A 21,008-nucleotide genomic window follows, 5' to 3' on the forward strand; every position below is an offset into this window, starting at 1 on the left:
TAGCTTTCTTGGCAGTAGCATCCCAGTTGTGGCGTTCTCTCCCCTCAGAACACTGGTTTGCTTATACATTATATACTTGTTGGTACCTATCGAAAGCTTTTATTTTTTAAGAAGGGCTTTGGGTAAGGCAGCCTTCTCCAAGCATCTGCACTCTAGATGTTTTGGACCACAACTCTTGTCATTCCCTAACCACTGGTTCTTCTGGCTAGGGCTGATGAAAGTTGTAGTTCAAAACATCTGGAAAGCATCAGAAGTTGTGGTAGGAATATTTGACAATAATAATTGTATGTTTCCAATTTTAAAATTGCATTTGCTGTTATGTGATTGTTGTGACCAATCCTGAGATGACATGAGATGAAAGGCAGGATATATATTTTAAAAACATAAAAACATAAAAATAAATATTAAATATGGTTAGAATCCTACACTGCAAATCCTTTAACAATGGGCAAACCAATCCAATCATCATGCAGAGGTGCTTCCAGATGAGGCTTATTGTGAAATCACCCTGCCTCCCTCATGGATTTTTACATGGGTCCAGATAATCTAAACTTACACTTGTAATGTGCCTGTGTTTTCCTTCAATTTCTTCTGTCTTATTTCTTACAAATCAGATGGAATGGTTGCATAATGACTTTTGACTGTTAGTATTAGGAGTCCCCATCTAGACCAGCCATCCTCAACCTGGTACTTTCCAGATAATGGACTACAACTCCCAGTGTCCCCAGCACCCCACTCAGGAAGGCCTGATGCCTGTGTGCCCCTGACCGCACAACTGCCACAGACCTCCAGGGGCATCTCACACCAAAAGAGTCCCTGAAGCACCCAGGATGGTGAGGGGTCTGGAAACCAAGTCCTAGGAGGAGGAACAAATGAACAAGTTGGGTATGTTTAGCCTGGAGAAGTGAAAATTAAAGTGGTATATGATAGTCATCTTCAAAGATTTGAAAGGCTGTCATGCAGAATATGAAGCAGAGTTGTGAGAACCAATGGCTGGAACTTGCAGGAAAGCAGATTTTGTCTAAACATTAGGGGAAACTTCCTAACAGTGAGGACTGTTCAGCAGTGGAACAGATTCCCTCAGGAGATGGTGCATTCTCCTTCACTTGGAGGCATTTAAGCAGAGGCTGGTTGTTCATCTGTCAGCAACGCTCTGCAGCAAGGGGATTGGACTAGATGATCTCCAAGGTCCCTTAAACTCTATGATTAAATTGAGTCACAGAACGAAGAAACAAACTGCAAGATGGTGGATTGATTATCAGCAAGAGAAGATGAATAAAATAAAGTTTTTTTTAAAAAGACTGAAGAGCATCAAAGTAAAAAAGTTACATCTGTGAGAAAAGTGTGGTAAACAAAAATATCCAGGCAGTGCAATCCTATATATGTCTATTCCGAAGTATGCCGTATTGAGTTCAATGGGACTTACTCCAAGGTAAATATGTATAGGAGTCCAATTAAACTAAATGGGTCTTCCAACTGAGGCAACGCGCATACGACTGCAGTATAGATTAATTTTAGAGCAATGCGGGAGGGGATAAAAGCAGCAATTCCATTTTGCTGTTTTATGTAAGCGACCCACTCTAGAAATCCCTTTCGGATTGAAGGTCGGATAGAAATCGAATATAAATAAATCAGATGCGCTGGTGTAGTGGGAGGGGAGACCGTGCACGCACCTTCCGTGTTAAGTTCACACCAATGATAATGTTTATTTTGCTGAATGCGCAGCCATTGGGCAGGCAAGCCAGTTGCGGGTTGTCTGTGTATACATTACTGAGAGAGATGAGTAAGGGAAAACCCAGCTCCTGTGTACTGATTTGCACCCGCCTGTTATGCAAGCCATCGGTGCCTTACTGCCTATCAGTGTGGACCGGACGGCAGCAGCCTCTGCTTGGCACACTTGACAGGCATGGCGTGCTGCTGTTTGTGTGGGAAAAAAAATCCCTGGCATATTTCCACCCCCTCAAGTGTGCCCTGTCATCTCTTGACGTGCGTGTAAAGCCGATTCGTGCGCGCGGCCTCCGCCCTCGGTGCGTAGCAGAAAGCTTCAGCGCCGCTCCCGTAAGCCAAGGCAGTCTCTGAATTAGCAACACGGGGAGGCTATTCCCGGCTGCAGTTCGTAGGAGTCGCGCTAGGGCTGTGTGCGTGTATCTATATCCATCTCTCGTCTATATATAGCACTCCCTCAGTGCAGCAGCGGGGATATCCCTTCCCCCGTTTCATGTCTGTTTGTGTGACTGGGAAGAGCCGCGCTCCCCTCCTGCCTCTCCTCAGAGCGCTAGCGTAGCGATGGCGCCTCTCTTCCTTTAGGGGGCGCTGAAGCTTCGCCTTTTTCCGTCCTACCAAGAGTCCGCAGCGCGGAGTGAGGGGGGGGGGAGGACGGGTTAGAGAAAGAAAGAGAGCGAGCAAGAAGCGGCGGTTGTTCTCGCTACACCAGACGTCACGTGACGCCGGAAACCTCCTCCCCCACCCCATTCTATTTTTTTTTAAGCTCTCGCCAGCGGTTGGAGAGAGGCTGCTGCCGTTGGCCACGCGACTTCTTAGTACCGGTAGGGGGCGCCGCCTCAGGGCAAAGACTGGTGTGAGCGAGCGTTGTTGATTGAGCAAAAGGAAGGAAGGAGGCAGGCAGGCAGCGGCGGTTGGTGGCGCGAGACTTTCCGCGCGCCGTGCGTGACGCGGCGTTCTGAGGGAAAGGGAAGGTCGGAGGAGGAACGAAGTGAAGGCAGGCGAGGGGGAGGCGGAGGAGAAGAAGAAGTCGTGTGTAGTGCGGGTCTTGCGGCGGCGAGCTGCGTGAGGGGACGCGATGTGAAGCTTCCACACGGCCCGACAGGGCAGACAGCGGCGGCGACGCCCGGGACGTGGCGAAAGGTGAGAGACCCTGCAGCGGTTCCTCTTAACTCCCTCCCTTTGGGCGAGCAGAACAACTCAAACCCGCTGTCCGTCTCGCCTGCCGCGAGAGGGGAGGCCCGCAGCAGTTCCGGGCCCAAAGCTTGGTCTCCCGCGCCGCTAGTGCCCGTGGCATGCGGCTTATATAACCGCGCCTGGCGAGCGGCTGTCCAGGGTCAGGCAACCCCGGTTCCCGCCTGCCGGGCTGTGTAGTGTGTCCGTGTCACATGGGGCCTCTTCCGTCGCCGCTTCAGACACAACACGCTCAGTCACTACGGCACCGGGACAGGGATGCAGTCGTGGGAAGCGGCAGCAGCTACTGATTGCCGCTCTCCCCCTCACCCCCCGCCCCGTGCAGAAACGGTCTCCTCACAGATGCCAAGGAGAGTGTTGCTGTCCTTAGTTCCGGATAATCGTCTGCATCCCATACACGTTCCGGAAGCCATGGCGGTGGCTGTAGCTTTCCATCACTGCAGTTGTCTGTCTGCAGCTTACTACTAACCATGTTCATTTATGAACTATGGGCGCTGAGCACTGGTGGACAATTTGATGATATTGCACAGTGCAACGTAAGGAAGTGGGACTAGTGGGTTTTTAAGGACACAGAGGGAAATGTCGTTATTTTTGATACTCTTCTTTAACCCCCATCCCGTAGCTTTGCTTTTGCTAGAATCATGAGGTTAGTTATGGTACTATAAAATAAAGCAGTGGTCTCAGAATTAAAAGGGGTGGAGAGCAACGGTGAATGCCATATGTTTGGAACAAGCTTAGACGCAACAGGATTTCATGACTTAATGTTTGTTTGTTTGTTTGTTTGTTTAAAAAAATAAGTATCAAACTGTGTAATGCAGTTGACCGGACACAATTGCTACTTCTACTGGTTTATTTAAAAGCAACTCAGTTTGTGTGTTTAAAAGTCATCCAGTTTGTACATTTCAGTTCCAAAGGGGGGGGGGAAGACTCCTCATGCTAATTATGCTGTCCCAAAGGTTCAAAACAAAAAGCTCAAACAGGGGTCTTACTACCTCTCTTTATTTACTTAATCGCTAGTAAGTAGCAAAGATTGTGGTTGAACAAGATCTTTATAATAGCTTTGCTAAACTCAAGATAGTTAACAGATCTCTGCAGACATTTCATTTGCTATGTTATTTATTTACAACACTTACTTATATGCTACTCCACTTCTAAACAGATTCTGGAGCGATGAGTAATAAAAGATAAAAAGAAAAACCCCACCATATTAAAAGTTTTGGTTTTTAAAAAATGCCAATAAAAAATAGCTGGGAAATTAAGGCAGTCTTGAAATAAAGATCCTTTCAGCAGGTGTTGAAAACAACACAATGTTGGTGCCTGCCTGACCTCCAGAGGGATGGAATTCCACAGAACGGGAGCCACCACACTGAAGGCTCTTCTCCAGGCAGATTCCAGTCAGACCATAGGTCTATGTGAAACCACCATGAGCATGCCATATAATGACCTAAGTGATCAGGCAAGTTGATAATGCCTCTTAGGCAGCCCTATGATGAAATGGCACTGAATGGAACAGTAACAATAATAGTGAAGATGTGCCTTAGTGTAGGTGGTGGCAATATGTCTACCAACCCAACACATCAAAAATACACCTCCCAGAAAAGACAGAACAGTATTGCTAAGAGTAATCTACACCTGTGGTGTTTGTATTAATTTTCTCTTCATGGGGGGGGAGGGTTAGAAAAGTTCTCCCTCTGGAGAGAATATACAAGAACAGTTTGATGCCTAAAGAGTGAATGAAATGTAGCAATTGTAGAGAAAATGCCTTGTATGGAAGCATCCTTAATCAGGAGCTAGGCTGTGAAATAGGGATAGAATAACAGTTGTTTCCTTGAAAGACATATTGTTCCATTTACATGACAGAAAGCATGGAAGTGGTGGTCACTGAGACCTAGGAAGGCTTTTATTGATGTTCTGAGAGAGGTAGCTGTTGTCCAACTTCAGAACAGGAAGCCAGTAGGTGGTTTTGAAAGTGGTTTATGGGCAGAAGTACCCATAGATGGTAGAAGCTGGTAACAACATTTGTGATGGTTTATTATGTAACCCTGGTATTCTCTTACTAGCCTTAACTTCCCGATAACTAATGATCACATCATTGATGAAATATTTGAAATGGTCTAGTCTAGTTATACGCAGAAGAGATTTATGGTATTATGTTTTCAGAAGGCTTTAATTTCTCAAACCAGCTTCAGATTGTGCCAGTCACAGCTAATAGTCCTATTCAGACATCATGCTAAGCCACCATGGATAGCTGGAAAACGTGATCCACATTGACTTAGCGTGTTGTGTGGTGGGTATTCCCCCCACTCCCGGGAAGGCTCAACTATCCAGCCTCACTACTTGCTGCATCAGGAAAACCATGCCTGGGTATATATAACTACAATTTGCTCATATTCATTCCTTTAAACAACCTACAGTTGGCCCATTTGTAGGTTGTTGAGTGTAATGTGCAAACCTGGAGCACTGGGTTTCCTTGGGAACTAAACAATCCAGTACTCTGGGGTTCTCATATCATGCTCAACAGACTATGAATGAGAACATGGGAGGCAGTACATCCACTCTCTCGCACTCATGCATAACAACCCAGGGGTTGTTTAAACCATGGACTGGCATTACATTCAAACCAGTTTATTATCTCTTGATTCTTTCCACAGAAGAACTGTACATATTGATTTTAATACATTCTAAGGCTTGTGGTGAAACCTGCTTCCCTGTGTACATGGGAATTATAGTAGTTGAACTTATCAAAGCAAGAGTTTTAGTACTGCACCTATATGGTATAATGGTTTGAGTGTTGGAGTAGGGGCGGAGAGTTGCTCATCCACAAAGCTTACTGTGGGTGCTACCAGATGAATCTTTTATTGTGAAATTATCCTACCTCATTCACAGAATGTTACAGAAATCCAGATATTTTCATCTTTCGTTTGTAACCCTCCTGTGTTTTCCTACCATGTCTTCCATCTTTTTTCTTATCAGGAAAAAATCCATCTGGAAGCACTGTGAACGACTTCGGTCTAATCACTATCTCTCAGCCTAACTTACCTCATAATGTTATTGTGAGAATAAAATGATGAAAAATTATATATCACCCTGAGCTCTTTGAAGGAAAAGTAGGATAAAAATATGAATAAGTATTTTGTTAAAGGTTCTTCTGAATCTGCTGAAATGAGCCCATAAGGAAAACCATTAAATATGGCTTCAGCAGGGATAGGCAACTTGTAACCCTCCAGATGTTTTGGCCTGTAACTCCCATCAACCAATGGTGAAGGACTATGGGAGTTGCAGGCCAGTACAACTGGAGGGCCACAAGTTGCCAACTGCTGTGGGTCTTTGTAATCAGATACACTGTGAAGCTTGTCACAAGTAGGAATTCAGCCCTTGTTTAAAGTGAGAGTAATTGATCCATTCTCTTAATGTCAAAGTCTGGGACAAGGAAAAGAAGTGCTTATTTTGAATGCTTTCACTTAAACAGGTCAAAGTATAGAAGCAAGGCCTATAAAAAGTTCTTTTCTTACTATTATTATTTATCTATGGAACACTCAGAGTGTCCATTGCTGCTGCTAAGAAGACTGTGTGAGGTACTCTCACTACCAAGATGATGTTTGCTATCTATATAGTGCCATCATTGTGCATGATGCTTTGCAAAATAACAAGTAAAAAGGACAGTGGAGATAAAGGAGAGGCAAGGCTATAACAGAGTGGAAGAAGGAATGACAGTGGAAAGGGTTTCAAGGAATGAATGTGAGCAGATGTAGTTACATATATCCAGGCTTGGTTCTGGTTGAGGATTAAGAGTTTAAGCAAAAGGCTTCATGGAAATAAGAGATGTGTATATAAGAGAGAATTGAGAGGCAGCAATATGGTGACATTGCATATATATATTCTGCAAAAGAGTTTCAGGCAAAAGGAGACTGAGTTGTGACAAGGGAAGGCCAGGAAAAGAAGGTTGCAATACTCAAGGAAATGACAACAACATAAACAAAAGCTTTAGTGATGTGGAACAGAGAAGAAGGTGTAGATATTAACCATGTGGTACAGGGAGAAGTGACCGGAAACTAAAGCCAAAGTAGAAAGAGACTCAGCTTTGTACTGGGTCAAAAGGATTGATGGAATACTATCAATCAATATGGAAAGAAACCAAGGAGAGAAGTTGAGCAGTTTAGTCTTTGAAATGCTTGTAGGTGGGCATTATGATATCAAAATGAGCAATGACGTGTTCGGACAATATTTCCCAATATGTCTGTCACTCAGTGGTTCCCGTATCTCTTGGGTCCCATTGGCACTTTCAGAATTTTGAGAGAATGCTATGGGCACTGCCACAAATTGTTTGCCATGAGGTGTGTGGCCAAGCATAAAATGGCTGACTTGGCTCCATGAGATCTTTCTCTGCACTCCGCCTGTCCTTCATGCTTCCTCCCCAGACTTTTTGTGCACTCTTCCAGCAAAGCATCTCCATGGGGCCTTTTCTCACAGTTCTCCCTTGATCTATTTCTCCCCAGCCCTTTCCTGGCGTCCCACCCACCCTCTCACCAGGGCAGCAGTGCTCCCTCCTTCTGGCCCAAATGCCTGCCAAAAGTAGGGCCTGGGTGTTTACCTGGCATACACAACAGGGATGTTTGCTGAGCCAGAGAGAAAAGAGGTGACTAATTTGGCTAAAGGTTAACGTGAGGTGGTTCAATTGGCTAAAGGACCATGAGGTCTTCCTTCCTGCTACTTTGCTGCCATCTGTCACCTTCTCTTCCTCCTGAAATTCCCCCAGCCCTAATGTTGCAAATTAAAGAGAAATCTAGTTGCTCCTGCAGCCAATGCTGAACTTGCCAGGCACTCTCCAACCTCTGAGCGAAATCAGCAAACCACAGCAGCATTGGGGAAGGAGTGAAATGAAGCTAAGAGTGGACAGCATATTGAAGGAACACTGTCATAGCTGCTGAAAGCCCATCCACTGCAGCAAATGCTTTGTGAAACCTCTGTAAGCATGGTTAGTCACATATGACTAACCAACTGTGGACACAAGTTAAAATGAGCGTTTTATGATTTGTTAGTGTGCATTTTTCTTTCATGATTTTATAAGATTTTTTTAAAAACTGGAGGAACTAGAAAAGGAAAAATTGGACAAGGCTAGGATGGAGGAGTTTCAAATTCCTTCAATCTAAACTGCTTCTCGAAGGAGCTGTATAAATAAGAATTATGCATACTTTGAATAGTCTATTAAATTATTAATAGTTTTCAGTTGTAAAAATTGAACTACAACTAACAGCAGTTTATTTGTTCTGGGTATTATAGAATGCAGAAAATAAAAATGACAGTGTTGGGAGGGGGTTTCTCTACCATCCAGTATTGGTAGTTGATTATGGGTTACTGCTGCAAAGTAACTAAGAATATAATTATGTTCTTAATTAATGTTTATGTTACTCAGATGATTTGACTTCATAAGGGATTAATATCAGACAGGCTGTGGCAGGACTAGTACAATTACTTTCTTGTTTGGGTCCCCTGGAGAAAATAGTAATTTACTCATTTTCTAACTTAGGCCATAGCTAGACCTAAGGTTTATCCCTGGATCGTCCAGGGGTCAAACCTGTTCATCTAGGTGACACACAGGGTATCCAGTGCTCAGGCAGGGGTGAACCCTGGATGATCCCAGGATAAATCTTAGGTCTAGCTGTGGCCTTAGTATCAAAAGTCATGAAATTTGATTTTTAGTGAAGGAGTTGAGACAATCCTGATCCTAACCTGTTTACCTGTGTGGACTGCCATATCCTAGCAGCCCTAATTGCAGTAGTGGGGTTAAAATTCCTGGTGGATATAGTGCCTGATGTCCTGAGGTAGGGCACTTGTAAGGGGTTCTGAGAAAACAATAATTCATGTGCTTGTTATTCAGGGGTCTATACTTTTGCTTGTATTGATAAGTGTTCTGCTGCCCACAGGCTAATTTCGTGAATGGTATCATGCTTAATTTGGACCTAAATGCTGCTGTTGTCAGCTGCTGTTTTGCTGTGTTACAGCCAGGTGAAAAACTGTTTTGCAGGACTATGCCAATGTATTAGCAAATTAGCACCTAGATATACTTAAGTCATGCAGTAAAACAGAGAAACATTAGGTTAATGCAGTCTTCCCCAACCTGGCGTTTCCAGATGTGTTGGACGTCAACTCTCAATAGACCAATAGCTAGGAATGCTGGGAGCTGTAATACAAAATATCTGGAAGGGACCAAGTGAGAAAGGCTGAGTTAAAGGTTGTCTTTCTTTTTTTTTAACTGATTGATTGTAAACCACTCCAGGAGCCTTTTTGGCTGAGTATATAAATACTATAAATAAAGAATTGGCATACCTGTAAATTAATGTTTTGTATAATGATAATTGATGCATCAGTTGTGTTGTTATATAAGGTCTTTCCAATGTAAATACTTGTAATTTCTACACTTCTTATTTCTGACTGTGCAATTTCAAATGTTATACCAGCAGTATTGAAACTATTGTGTGTTTTTTCTCCCAAGCTAGAAGCTTCAATAATGAAGCAAGGTGGATGGAGGAAACGAGCCAATGACAGAGATGGCTGGGGGACCTGGGTATGTTAAAGCAGAGAATACTTTAATGAAAAGTAGAAATAAAATCACTTTGCAGGGAGTTGCCTGCTTTTTCTCAGGGTTTTAGTAGCTTTAATGTAATTATTTCTATAACAGATCCAAACTGTATTCACTTCTGACAATTCACGTAAGACAATTTGGAAAGGAAAATTGCCACTGTTAATATTTGTATGGTTTCAGAAGCAGGTTAAACCTGTCATACTTCACTTACAAAATGTACTTGTAACTAAACTGATACCAATTAGTTTCAGAAACAGTCTATCATTAGGACTTGTGACCTCTTTCACCAATTTCTGTAGTTAGATACAAAATAGTAAAAGCAATTATCAACCTCTAATAGTCTATTTTATTTAAATTCAAGGGAGGGTATAGGTCTGCCAAGGTCCAGAAACTGGAGGATCAGTTCCATTCAGAGGCAGCTATGCAACATCAAAAAGATGGAATTTCATCCAATATCTTCAGTGGAATTGCCATCTATGTCAATGGCTTTACAGGTAATGTTTTCATTCTTTGAAACAGGGGATAGCCAACTTTTTGGGGGCCGCAGGCACACAGGACATATTTTTTTCCTGGGCTGTGGGCACATATGACAGTTTTTTCAGGGTCTCGGACACATTTTCTTGCCCCCTTCCTCCTACCAGTATTTTAACACTTAATTTTAACTTAAATTTAAATTTTACTGTTTTAACTCTGTATTTTAATTTTATATCAATTTTGCTGCTTGTTTTTTATTCTGGTTGTGCTTTTTATATTTGTGCTCTAAACCTGTTGATTGTCTTACTATGATTTTAATTTTTGTGAACCGCCCAGAGAGCTTCGGCTATTGGGCGGTATAAAAATGTAATAAATAAATAATTAAATAAATGCCCCTCCCTGCTTGGGGTTTCCTTGTCCCACTGCCTCTCCCTTCTAGCACCATCTCCTCTTCATCTTTCTCTCCACTCCTGCTGTTTCTGCTTCCTGCTATCTTCCTTTTCATCCATGTTTTTACCCCCACTCACCCCCACTATTTGTGTACCCTAAAAGAAAATTTTCATTTTTTGAGGAAGGTGGGAGAGAGAGATTTTTCAGTGTCAAGGTGCAATGCAAACTCTTATGTGTATGAGCTACTTAGTGAAAGGAGTTCCTTTGTAATACTGAGCTTAAATCTCAGTTTTTTGTAATTTTATATTTATAAAAATTATTCTAAAGATACCACCTTTTGGCCTTCAAAAGAGTCCCTCCAAGGCAATTTACAACAATCAGAATTAAAATCTAAAAGCCAGAGAGCATTAAAACAAATCAGTAAAACAAATCTGTGTTTGGGATACAACACATTTTTCAGTTTAATTTTTTTAAAGTTATTTAGGAATGGTTATCATCATTCCCTCTATTTCCAATTTTTGGTTATGAGTGCCATTGCCTCTGTACCCAAAATGACACTATCCACACAGAAGAAAGATGTGAAGAGGGTTAGAACTACTACCAAGTTTTACAAAAGTACAAAAAGAAAATATTTGATCGGAAAATCCCTAACAGGTGGAACACCAGAAATGGCCTACTCATTGGCTCTTCCCTAAGGTGCAATTAAACCCCTGCCTCAGGCAGTGGATTTGGAGGAGCAGCGAATTGTATGCTCCCCCCCCCTGCACCTCCCAGGAGGCTTCACTGTTGTCCCCTCCAGCAGGCGCTCCAGACAGCTCCACTAGTTGCTGGCATTTGCCAAAGAGGGAAATGGGGCTGGTGGCACTATCCTGACCAACTTCCCACTGAGTAATGCTAGCAGGTGCTCCAGAGTCCCACTCTCCCGCTGTGGGAGACTGGTTGGCAGGGCTCTCTGGAGCAGTTGCCCCCAGGTTTGCATTGAGAATCCTTTCAGTGTGTTGGCTGGCGGGCACTCTGGAGAGCCTCATTGGCCAAGGAAGTGGCCAGCAGGTCTCTTCAGAGAGCCGGCCAGGCTGAAATGCCTGGCACTGGGAAGGCCCTTCCCCAGAGCAAGGCATTGTATGAGGGGTGTCCCAGGCAGCTGAAATGCCTGTCCTCTAGCTTCTCAGACATGCTGATGGTAAGTGTGGGAGAGAGTGCAATGCGGTCGTGGGAAGGAAACGACAAGAGGGTGGTGTGTGTGATGTAGTGGCAGGAAAGCGGTGGTGACACAACACGGTGATGGGAAGGGAAATGGAGCATGACATGGTGGCAGCAGTGTATGCTCTCCCACTTCAGGTGGTGAGAGAATGTGTGCTGGACTTGTGATATGCTGTATGAAAATTTTGGAGGTGGGATGGAAAAACAGGTGGGAGGGGGAAAGATGTATCATGGAAGAGGATTCCGCACAGGAACATTTCATTGCAGATCCCACTTGTATATATTAATAGCGAACTCGGTTTCTCAGAATCCTTAATTCTCAAAATTTGTGTGCTCCTAACGTACCAAAACTGGCATCACTCACAAACAAGATAGAGCTTGGGGGACCTCCGCTACAAAAAGAGAGAGAGAGAGTTAGGGAGAATAGAATGGAATATACTTGAAGAATACATGGCCTGATTGGAATATGAGAGTTCCTCATTGTAACATTTTGTTGTAAATAGGGAATGAAAAATGAAATATTAAAAGTGGTTTCATTAGGAGCAATTGGTGGTAGTTAATTAAAATAATTAATTGAAGGAAGTGTTTTTCTTTTAATTTGTGGTTTTGGTAGCAAAACATTAAAAAGCATTTTTCAGTGTTTTGTAAATCTGTTACAGATCCTTCAGCTGATGAACTGAGGCGGCTCATGATGTTGCATGGAGGCCAATATAATGTATACTATTCTAGATCCAAAACAACGCACATTATTGCTACAAATCTTCCAAATGCCAAAATAAAAGAACTCAAAGGGGAAAAAGTAGTTCGACCAGAATGGATAATGGACAGGTAAATACTGGAGAATTATGACCAGGTTGTTAATTCCATTTAAATCTTGCAGCTGTAAAGACAGACATCTTCATTTCAAAAGACATCAAATTTCATTGCTTTCTGAAACAGTTTTATCGAATGACAGATTTAGGCATGTGCAGCTAGCCTGGTGGTAGCAGGCTTCCCTGTCCTCTTGTCTCTATGGTAGCCGTTCAAGCCCCTGGAAAATGCTACACAAAGCATCAAGGAGCTTGTTGGATGGGGTAAGCTGAGGTGCGGGGGAAGCACCTTCCGTGAATGGAGCCACTGTGGAAAGGAGGAATTGGGAAGTCTGCTTCAATGAGCCCAGTTGCACACACTTTAACATTGATCATGTTCACAATAAGTGCTTAGCATTATCCTGTAACTCTGTGATAGCACTGATAAAATCTAGTGGGAATTGAATGTAAAACATTGAAGGGGAAAGCTGTTAAGTGAATAGCAAATTTATAACAGCTTCAAATAATAAAACTAGATGACTAACAGGTTTGTTGATTGCAATTAATTTTATAAAGCAGAATGTATGTGGCCAGGAAGAAAGTTGACTGAAAAGCACCCAGCTTGCAAGTATTTTCTGAATGCATGGTGAATTGTTAATTAAAGATTGGAGAGGAAAGGCAATGTTAAGCAGTGTTCATATTGCTGGAAATATTTTTGGCTATGCCTGTTGTAATACATAGAGGTTTTTAAGACAATTGAAATAACGTAATGGTTTTAATAAAATCTTAAAATCTCTCTTCTGGAAAATATTGACAATTATGTATTGTGATTTATAGTGCAAATAATGAGCTACTCAGGTAAATACACTTTCCATATCTCTGTTATACCTCACATGCAGTAAAGTTTATTGGATTGTTTGTATTCTTTAGAAAGTAAAAAAATTTTTTACTGAAATGTCATTTGAATTGCACTGAACATAATGGGAAAACAAATTATCTGTACTTGAGACTATCTCCATTGTAACAGATATGATTACACCATTCCCTTAGAAACCTGACCGCATAAATGCTAACAAGTTCTTGGTTTGTTTTAATTGGGTAATCTGATCTTGCTGTAGTTTTCTTAATTGCAGTATGTATTGGTTTTTGATCCTTTGCCAAGCTTCTTGTTAGTGTACAGATTGAAGAAAGATAGGAAATACACCATAAAGAATTAAGTGTTAGCAGTGCTATGATTTACCCATGCATTTCCCTAGACCTTGCGTGATTACACTCCTCTTTTGCATAACAGGGACTTGGCTGAATTTATCACAACATAACCCCTCAGAGAACACTCTGGTGTTGCAGGTGGGAGTTGTGGAAGAAGCTGAATTTGATTCCAAAACCACAAGATTTAACAACATAGATCAAACAGTAATGTTCCACTTCAAGGATTATCTAAGAGATGAGAACCACAGTAATTCGGACACTGCAACAACATTTGTTTAGCTGTTACACAGAGGCATGTAAAGCAAAGATGTTGAAAGTACATAAACAAAGTCTGAAAACTTTGTAGCAAAGTGTGTTAGAAAAGTCCTCAGCCTTCCTCCCTTCCCTAAATTTGAGAAAAATAAAGAGCTATTTGGGTGTTTACTCTCACACAATTAAAATTGCTTGGCGGAAGTGGGGGAGTGCGGACATGCTTGCTGGCCCCACCCCTTCTGTTGGATCTCAATTGCCCAGCCCTGCTGCCTTCTGCACACTAAAGGGAATATCTGAAGTTTTTCTGCAGATAATGTTCTCAGCTTCAGACATTCCCCTTCCAATGTATGGAAGATGATGGAGCTGAGTGATGGGAATGCGATGGGGCAGGGGGCGAGGCCAGCAAGCATGACCCTGCTCAACCCTTCATGAAACTGAAATTCCATGAGTATTTCAATTACAATATAGGGTTTAATAAGAGCGGTTTCCCTGGTTAGTTGCTTTTTTACAACAGTATTCAAATATAATTGGACATAATTTTATTCAGGAATAGTTAAAGCAGTTTTATTTTTTTCCAAGCAAATTTCTAATTTTGTTGTAGCCCTACTTCTTCTCTTAACCAAACAACTTGGGGCAAGGTTGAAAAAATTGTTCAAGTAGTACTGTGTGTCCAATGGCACAGTATGCCACATCTTTGGTGGAAAAGCAGGATATAAATTTTAAAAAAATTGAGGCTTGTGTTTCCCAAACAGTGGGCTCTCCAACACTGCATGGCAAACCATTTCTGAAGTAGAACAGGCTTTCAGAAGTTGATTTTGATACCGTGGAAGGAGAGGGGAATGTGTCTGATTTTCAGACAGGGTATGCTCAACTCATTGTTTAAATAAGTAAAACATTTATTTCTTTTTTTATCCTGCTTTTCAGCAGTGCTCTTAGTACATCTCTTTGAATTCTAGCCTCAGAATAGACCTTCCATCAGTACCAGCTAGAATGGCTAATGGTCAGGGATTATGCAAGTTGTAGTTGAAAATGTTTGGAGGGGCTAGAAGAAGACTGTCTTAGAACATCTTATAACTTTCCAATACATCAACCATTGTTTGCTATATAAGGTAATCAGACAAAGTGACTGGATGGGGTGCTCTCCTTGCTACCTGGCAAGTCAACCAAGCCTTGCTTTTTATCTGGGTGGCAGAGGGGCTCCTCCTGCTCCCATGATGGCGTGCCATTAAGCAAAAGAGCCACAGCTGGTTAATGCTGCAGCCCTGTGAACACCATTTTAAAGTACTGTACTTTAAAATGGTGTGCATGGGTCTGCCATTTTCACCAGCTGCTGTAGTGATTTCCTTTAGCACCACATTGACAGAGGAGGAGCTGCTGCTGCTGCTACTACTACTACTACTACTACTGCACAAACTACCACTTCTGTCACAGCTATCTGTCAGGCCACTTTTGGAGCCCTCCCAGACCAGGGGATGCAGACCTGCACCCCATGATATGGCCCTAGCAGCGCCTCTGCTGGAAAGAAAAGAATCATGCTAGTAACTAGAAATAGGCAATGCAATTGACAATCCCCTTCTCTCCTGCCATTAGTGAAAGCACGTCCTATAGAACGTGCTTCCACTTAAAGCATTAAGCCCCCCCCCTTAATGCTTTAAGAGTAGGATAAAATGATAAAGACTATTTGTTCTGAAGTTTATGATTAATTAAAATTCTCACATTTTGTTACAGCATAAAGGCTGGACGGCTCCTCTCCTACATTCCATATCAGCTTTACACTAAACAGTCAAGTATTCAGAAGGGACTCTGGTTTAATACTGTATGCAAACCTGAAGATCCTATCCCAGGTCCTAGCAATATCTCTGTAGAGCTCAACAGGGTGTAAGTAATTGTTTTTATTTACTAATTCAGATTAAATTGGAGATTCTGATGATTTTGTGTTGATAATGTTCAGCTCTGAATATCTCAAAGCACATCTCAAATTACACTTGTAAACTCAGTCCACTCAGTTTTAATCAATCATTCTTAGTCAACATCATTTGTACTTTGTTTTCTTTATGGTGCTTTCAGATTGATTGACATAAAGAAACCTTCCAAGGCATATGAAGAGAGCAATCCTATGTTCCCTGGGAGAGCATCCCAGGGATCATAGAACTGTTTGGAGTCCCCCTTCTGAAGCTATAGAGACTGCTATGACCTCAGGAGGGCTAGGGGACCTCAGGATCCCCCAGACCAGCTCCCTTACAGCAACTGAAGGAAGAACTGCACTGGCCGCTTTCCTAGGTTGCATTCCAGAAAAGGGGGCACTTCAGGAGAAGGGAGAGGCGAGTCCAGGATTCATGAAATTCCATGGCTGATCCAGCTGTGGCCCAGCCCCCTCAGTATGCCTCCTCTAGATGGCTCAGATGCCCATCTAATGGGGACAAAATTAAAAAGGACGGAGAGGCAAAATTCACCTCCATCTTCTTCCTGCCCTGCCAGCAATATCCTGGCAAGGCAACTTCTGAAATTGGAGCCTTCCGCCTAATGAGGGTGCAACGCATAGGATTATGCTCTTTGGATGCAATCTTGTATTCACATATCTGAGGTTATGATCCATTGAACTAAATGGTACTTAGTTCTGAATAACCATGTATAGAATTATACTGTTAAGAATGTAACCTTGCATCCCAATCTTGTAGATGTGTATAGCTGGATCCTTCCTCCAATGATATAATCCATTACAATTCTATTGTAATAAATTAGTGTTCAGTACAAAGCACCTATATCTTGGCCATTTTTTCTTACACTATGAATCATAGTATTAGTCCTGAATTTTTTTTATTGTATTTAAGTCAATGTTCATTCCACTTTCCCACTTAAAGTGCCCAAGGCAGCTTGTAATCATCAACAAATAAAATAAAACTCAACATTTTAAAAAAAAATCAGACAGACAGAGGATGGCAGATAACACAACATAAATTATCTAATTAAATTAAATATCGGCCAGAATAAAAAAATGACTAGAAGAAGCACATAGTATTACTTATATGGTAAACATTTGTGTATAAGGGTTGAGTGTGTGTGATAGTGAGATGCTTTCTGTGTCCAGTTCTTTCTCACATATGCTACACTTGCACTCATTTTAATGATACACTAAATGCTTATATACAAAACCAATTGGCCACATCACTCACATATCACTTTGTGATTCATACTAGATGATTATGTGCCTGCTGCCAACCTGTCTCTTCCCATAATATGTGGTAAATGATAATATATGATGCATTGTCACTATGTTTGGTTTCCTCATCCTTGCCTTATTTCATTAGCTGCTAGGGAAACTGAGCTGAAGGAAGTACGGACTTCAAAGGTACCCTGAAAATTATTTATTAGCCCCACTGTATTTTGAGTCTTATAATCATTCCTTAGGGGCAACTTTAATCCATTCAAAGAATAACCAAAGCTGTATTCCTTACTATCTCAGAGAGGTGTGCTCCGAGGTCTTGGGAATAGAGGAGAAATGCTCTAAGAGATAGGCATATCCTGTTTCCTCTATTTCTCAAAAAGCAACATGTGTGAGAACCTGCTGTTTCCCCTGATCCCTCTACACAAAGCAATGTATAACAGAGAAAAATACATGTATGGACAAACCTTATCCTGAATAATCTATTCCAGAACATGATGAATAATGTTCATCTTTTAAGAAGTGTATTTAATCATAATCCAAATTGAGTAATTTTGTAGCAGGTTACCTTTGTCATAAATGCAATAATCTATGTTTTGAAAGACCATTCAAAAAGATTGAAGGAGCTGTAGTATTTATTTTTCTAATTAGCTACTATAACCTAGCAGCGCTAAGCAAATTTATCACCAATACTGACAGCTGGTGCCCACTGGCACTGGTAGGGCAGAGCCAAGGTGGCCATAAGAGAGGGAGATGTCTTTTTGAATCTTCAACAACCCATTCCACAGAAAGGGGAAACTGAAGCACATGAGGGCAAAGTGGGGTGAGAGGGAATCCACAGGCACACAAAACCATTCCTTTGGAACCACATTCACCTATTCCTGAAAAACTTCCATTAATTCCCATTGCATAATGAAATTCCATTGCGCATGCGCACACACAAAGCAACTTTAAGATCATGAATGCAAAACAGTGGGGGGAATCCACACAGCCACACAAAATCATTATCAACAACTATTACAAAATGGAACACAGAGAGCATTCCTATAAAAGTGATTGTGCAGGGGATGAGATGATGATAAATAATAATAATAATAATAATAATAATAATAATAATAATGAATAAATAATCCTCAGAGCCTCACAGAAAAGCAATCATAGGAATCAGGCAGCATGTTTTGAAAGCATCCACAATTTGCTCGTTTGCATGCCCACCATAAAGCATCCCTCAATCTACCCCTCTGCATTATCTACTTAGAGGTAACAGTGGGAAGTAGCCAGGACGAACATCCAGCTTATGTGTGTCTATTCAGATGAAAGAAGGACTGGATTACTCTGCAGTAAGCATGGAAAAATCATATTTTGAAGGTTGAGTTGGGGGGGTATAAAAAAGTTTTTTGTCAAAATACAAAAGAGGTTTAAAAATATGCTAAAAAATCCAACAAGGTTACAAAAACATTTTTTTAAAAAAAAACAAATCACCAAAAGTATTCAGAAACCACCTTTCCTTTGGTGTCTGCTCTAGATTCAGTGAGCTGCCCTCAAACACACTCCACTCACACAGGACGGACACACACACAGTCGATTACCCACCCATGCCCCATTCATATAGAGGAGATACATAGAGACACGGCCACCCAATTCACACAAGAAAAAGCACCACACTGGCCTCTCTTCTCCCACTTCCCCCAACCTCCATGTCAGGGATCTTCATGTATTGAATTGGAACACCAATATAGATACAGAATTTGATCGTAGATAAGCCTTAATCTGTGTGGTGTTAAGCGCTACTGGATTTGTATCGTGTGAACATGATGTGCGGACAGATGGATTGTTTAGGGGCTAAACAATCTAGTGATTAACCTATGGTTTCTTGTTGGGTTAACCACTGGGTTGTTTATCCCCTAAACAATCCTTTGGTTTGAGTTTGTACATCATGCTCATAACTTCCAATTGGGCTGAAAATGAAAGCGGTGTGCATCCTGGCAAACTGGATTAATTAATATATGATTTGCACCGTTACATATAAACCTGCCCATAATAGAACATAATTTATTTAACAAACCTTTTGTGTGATCTGTTCCTATTAATAATTCAAAAGACAGTTCAAGTTGTTTACTATTATCTCCAGTTTTCTGGCTTGATAACAAAGTTTAATACTGGTGAGTCCTGACCCACTCTTTCCTCTTTTTTCTATAATGCTGTTGCAGCCATTCCTGGAAACAAGTTGCCAGACAAGTTGAGATTATTAATTTCTGCCAGGTAGTTGGTGTGTCCAGTTGTAAAGCTATATTAATAACTGAAAGTAATTTGGGTAGCACATTCATCTTGATAAATGCAATTATAGTAATGGTTATGATGAACCATTTTCAAATTCAAAAATGATGAAACCGTTGAAAGTGGGGAAATATGTAGTGTATAAGCACTTTTGAATTCCATTGATCTCATTCAAAGAGATTTACAGTATACATGTCTACTCAGATGTAAGACTTACTGGGTTCATTGGGGCTTACTTCCGTGGATATAGGATTGGAATCTTAGGCATGTGATTGAGGAACAAACTGCACATGCAATGCTGCTGTATTCATCTCTGTAAAACATTGATGTGTGTGATTTAAAGTACAAAAGGTGGCATGAGGTGGGGTTTTGGACCCCGTCCCTGCCTGCCACTTCTTCCCCACTGTCAATCTCCTGAATCACTCTTCCAGTCTCGAATAGTTGAAATAAGCCCTTTTCGGAGAAAAGCAGTTGTGTGGGATGTGTGGAAAATTTAAATATATTTTATCTCTGCGCCCCCTTTGTACCTTAATTTTACCCCAGGTCTGTTTTTACATGTAACGGGGGCAGACATCATCATATATACTGTGGACTTTATTCTACCTTTAAAGTTTACGGAATGTAGAAGTGGTTATGTTGGGCTGGATGATGCAGTTCAGGAAATTATGATGGCTGTAAAATGTATAGCTAAAACCTCTTGAGAGAGATTCCTAATAAATACTCTTAACAGTGCAATCCTATAGATGTCTACTCAGAAGCAACTCCCATTGAGTTCGGTGGGCCTTAGGCCCAGCCAGATATGCGTGTAAAGACTTGCAGCCAAAAAGTAGAAAATATTGTTTAAATGCATTTTTTTTATTTCTGTATAATGAATTTTCTCTCTTATAGAAATTGTCTAGTAAGGAAGTATGAAGTAGATAATGAAATCAAAGCCAATGGAATGAGTGAATTGAACCAAGAAGATGAGACCGAAGATATAGGATTCTTGGAGTTGGAGCAAACCTTTTGTGGTAGCAAAGAGAATGGAATTCATCATAGAGACAACATTTCCATTTTTAACGGACACACTCATAGTTCCACCAGTGCCTTAAAGACACAGGATAGCTTGGTGCACTCTGGCAACAATGTTACAAGTAGATTGTCTCCAGGTCCTGTGCGGGAAGAGGAAAGGAGAGAAATCACTGACTTTAGAGACTGCTCTATGCAGCTTTTGCCACAAAGCAACAAAAATACAGAACTTTTACGGAATGTGCATAGGACTATGAGTAACTCATCTTTTTCATCTTTGCACAGTAATACTAAAATAAATGGTGCTCACCACTCTACTGTTCAGGGGCCTTCAAGCACAAAAAGCACTACTTCAGTACCTGCTCCTAGTAAGGTAGATGCTTCATCTCTGTCCAAACCTTCTAAATGCAATTTCATTTCCAACTTCTATTCTCGTTCAAGATTGCATCATATATCTACCTGGAAGTGTGAATTTACAGAGTTTGTAAACACACTGCAGAGACAAAATCATGCTATCTTCCCAGGAAGGGAAAAGTTAAAAAAACTGAAAGCAGGACAATCTACAATTAATAAAACTGACTCAGGTAAATACATTTTAAGGATATATAAACAGATGGTATTTACTATTGCTATTTCAAGGAGCTTATATTTTGACTAATTGTGTCTTCTGTGTATCCCAGTGACGGGCAGCTTGGGCCTGTGAGATAATTTGACAAGGGTATGTAAGGAAAAGCACAACATTCCTCTC

The 21,008-nt window shown here is 41.4% G+C and overlaps 1 protein-coding gene across 3 annotated transcripts in view; it reads left to right on the top strand.

Moving 5' to 3' along the window:
• The first annotated feature begins 2,703 nt into the window (after positions 1-2,703).
• The window catches only part of REV1 (REV1 DNA directed polymerase), a 45,750-nt gene continuing 27,445 nt past the window's right edge, over positions 2,704-21,008 (top strand). For 2 of the 3 annotated variants that reach the window (XM_063126268.1, XM_063126270.1), the window contains exons 1-6: positions 2,704-2,865; positions 9,410-9,481; positions 9,861-9,993; positions 12,223-12,391; positions 15,541-15,690; positions 20,141-20,844. In XM_063126268.1, the coding sequence (XP_062982338.1) occupies positions 9,425-9,481; positions 9,861-9,993; positions 12,223-12,391; positions 15,541-15,690; positions 20,141-20,844 (1,213 nt within the window). In that variant the 5' untranslated portion in view covers positions 2,704-2,865; positions 9,410-9,424. The remainder of the gene's footprint in view (positions 2,866-9,409; positions 9,482-9,860; positions 9,994-12,222; positions 12,392-15,540; positions 15,691-20,140; positions 20,845-21,008) is intronic. The other variant, XM_063126269.1, reaches the window with a different exon arrangement.

The sequence above is a fragment of the Elgaria multicarinata genome, chromosome 5 (genome assembly GCF_023053635.1).
Source record: "Elgaria multicarinata webbii isolate HBS135686 ecotype San Diego chromosome 5, rElgMul1.1.pri, whole genome shotgun sequence".
NCBI lineage: Eukaryota > Metazoa > Chordata > Lepidosauria > Squamata > Anguidae > Elgaria > Elgaria multicarinata.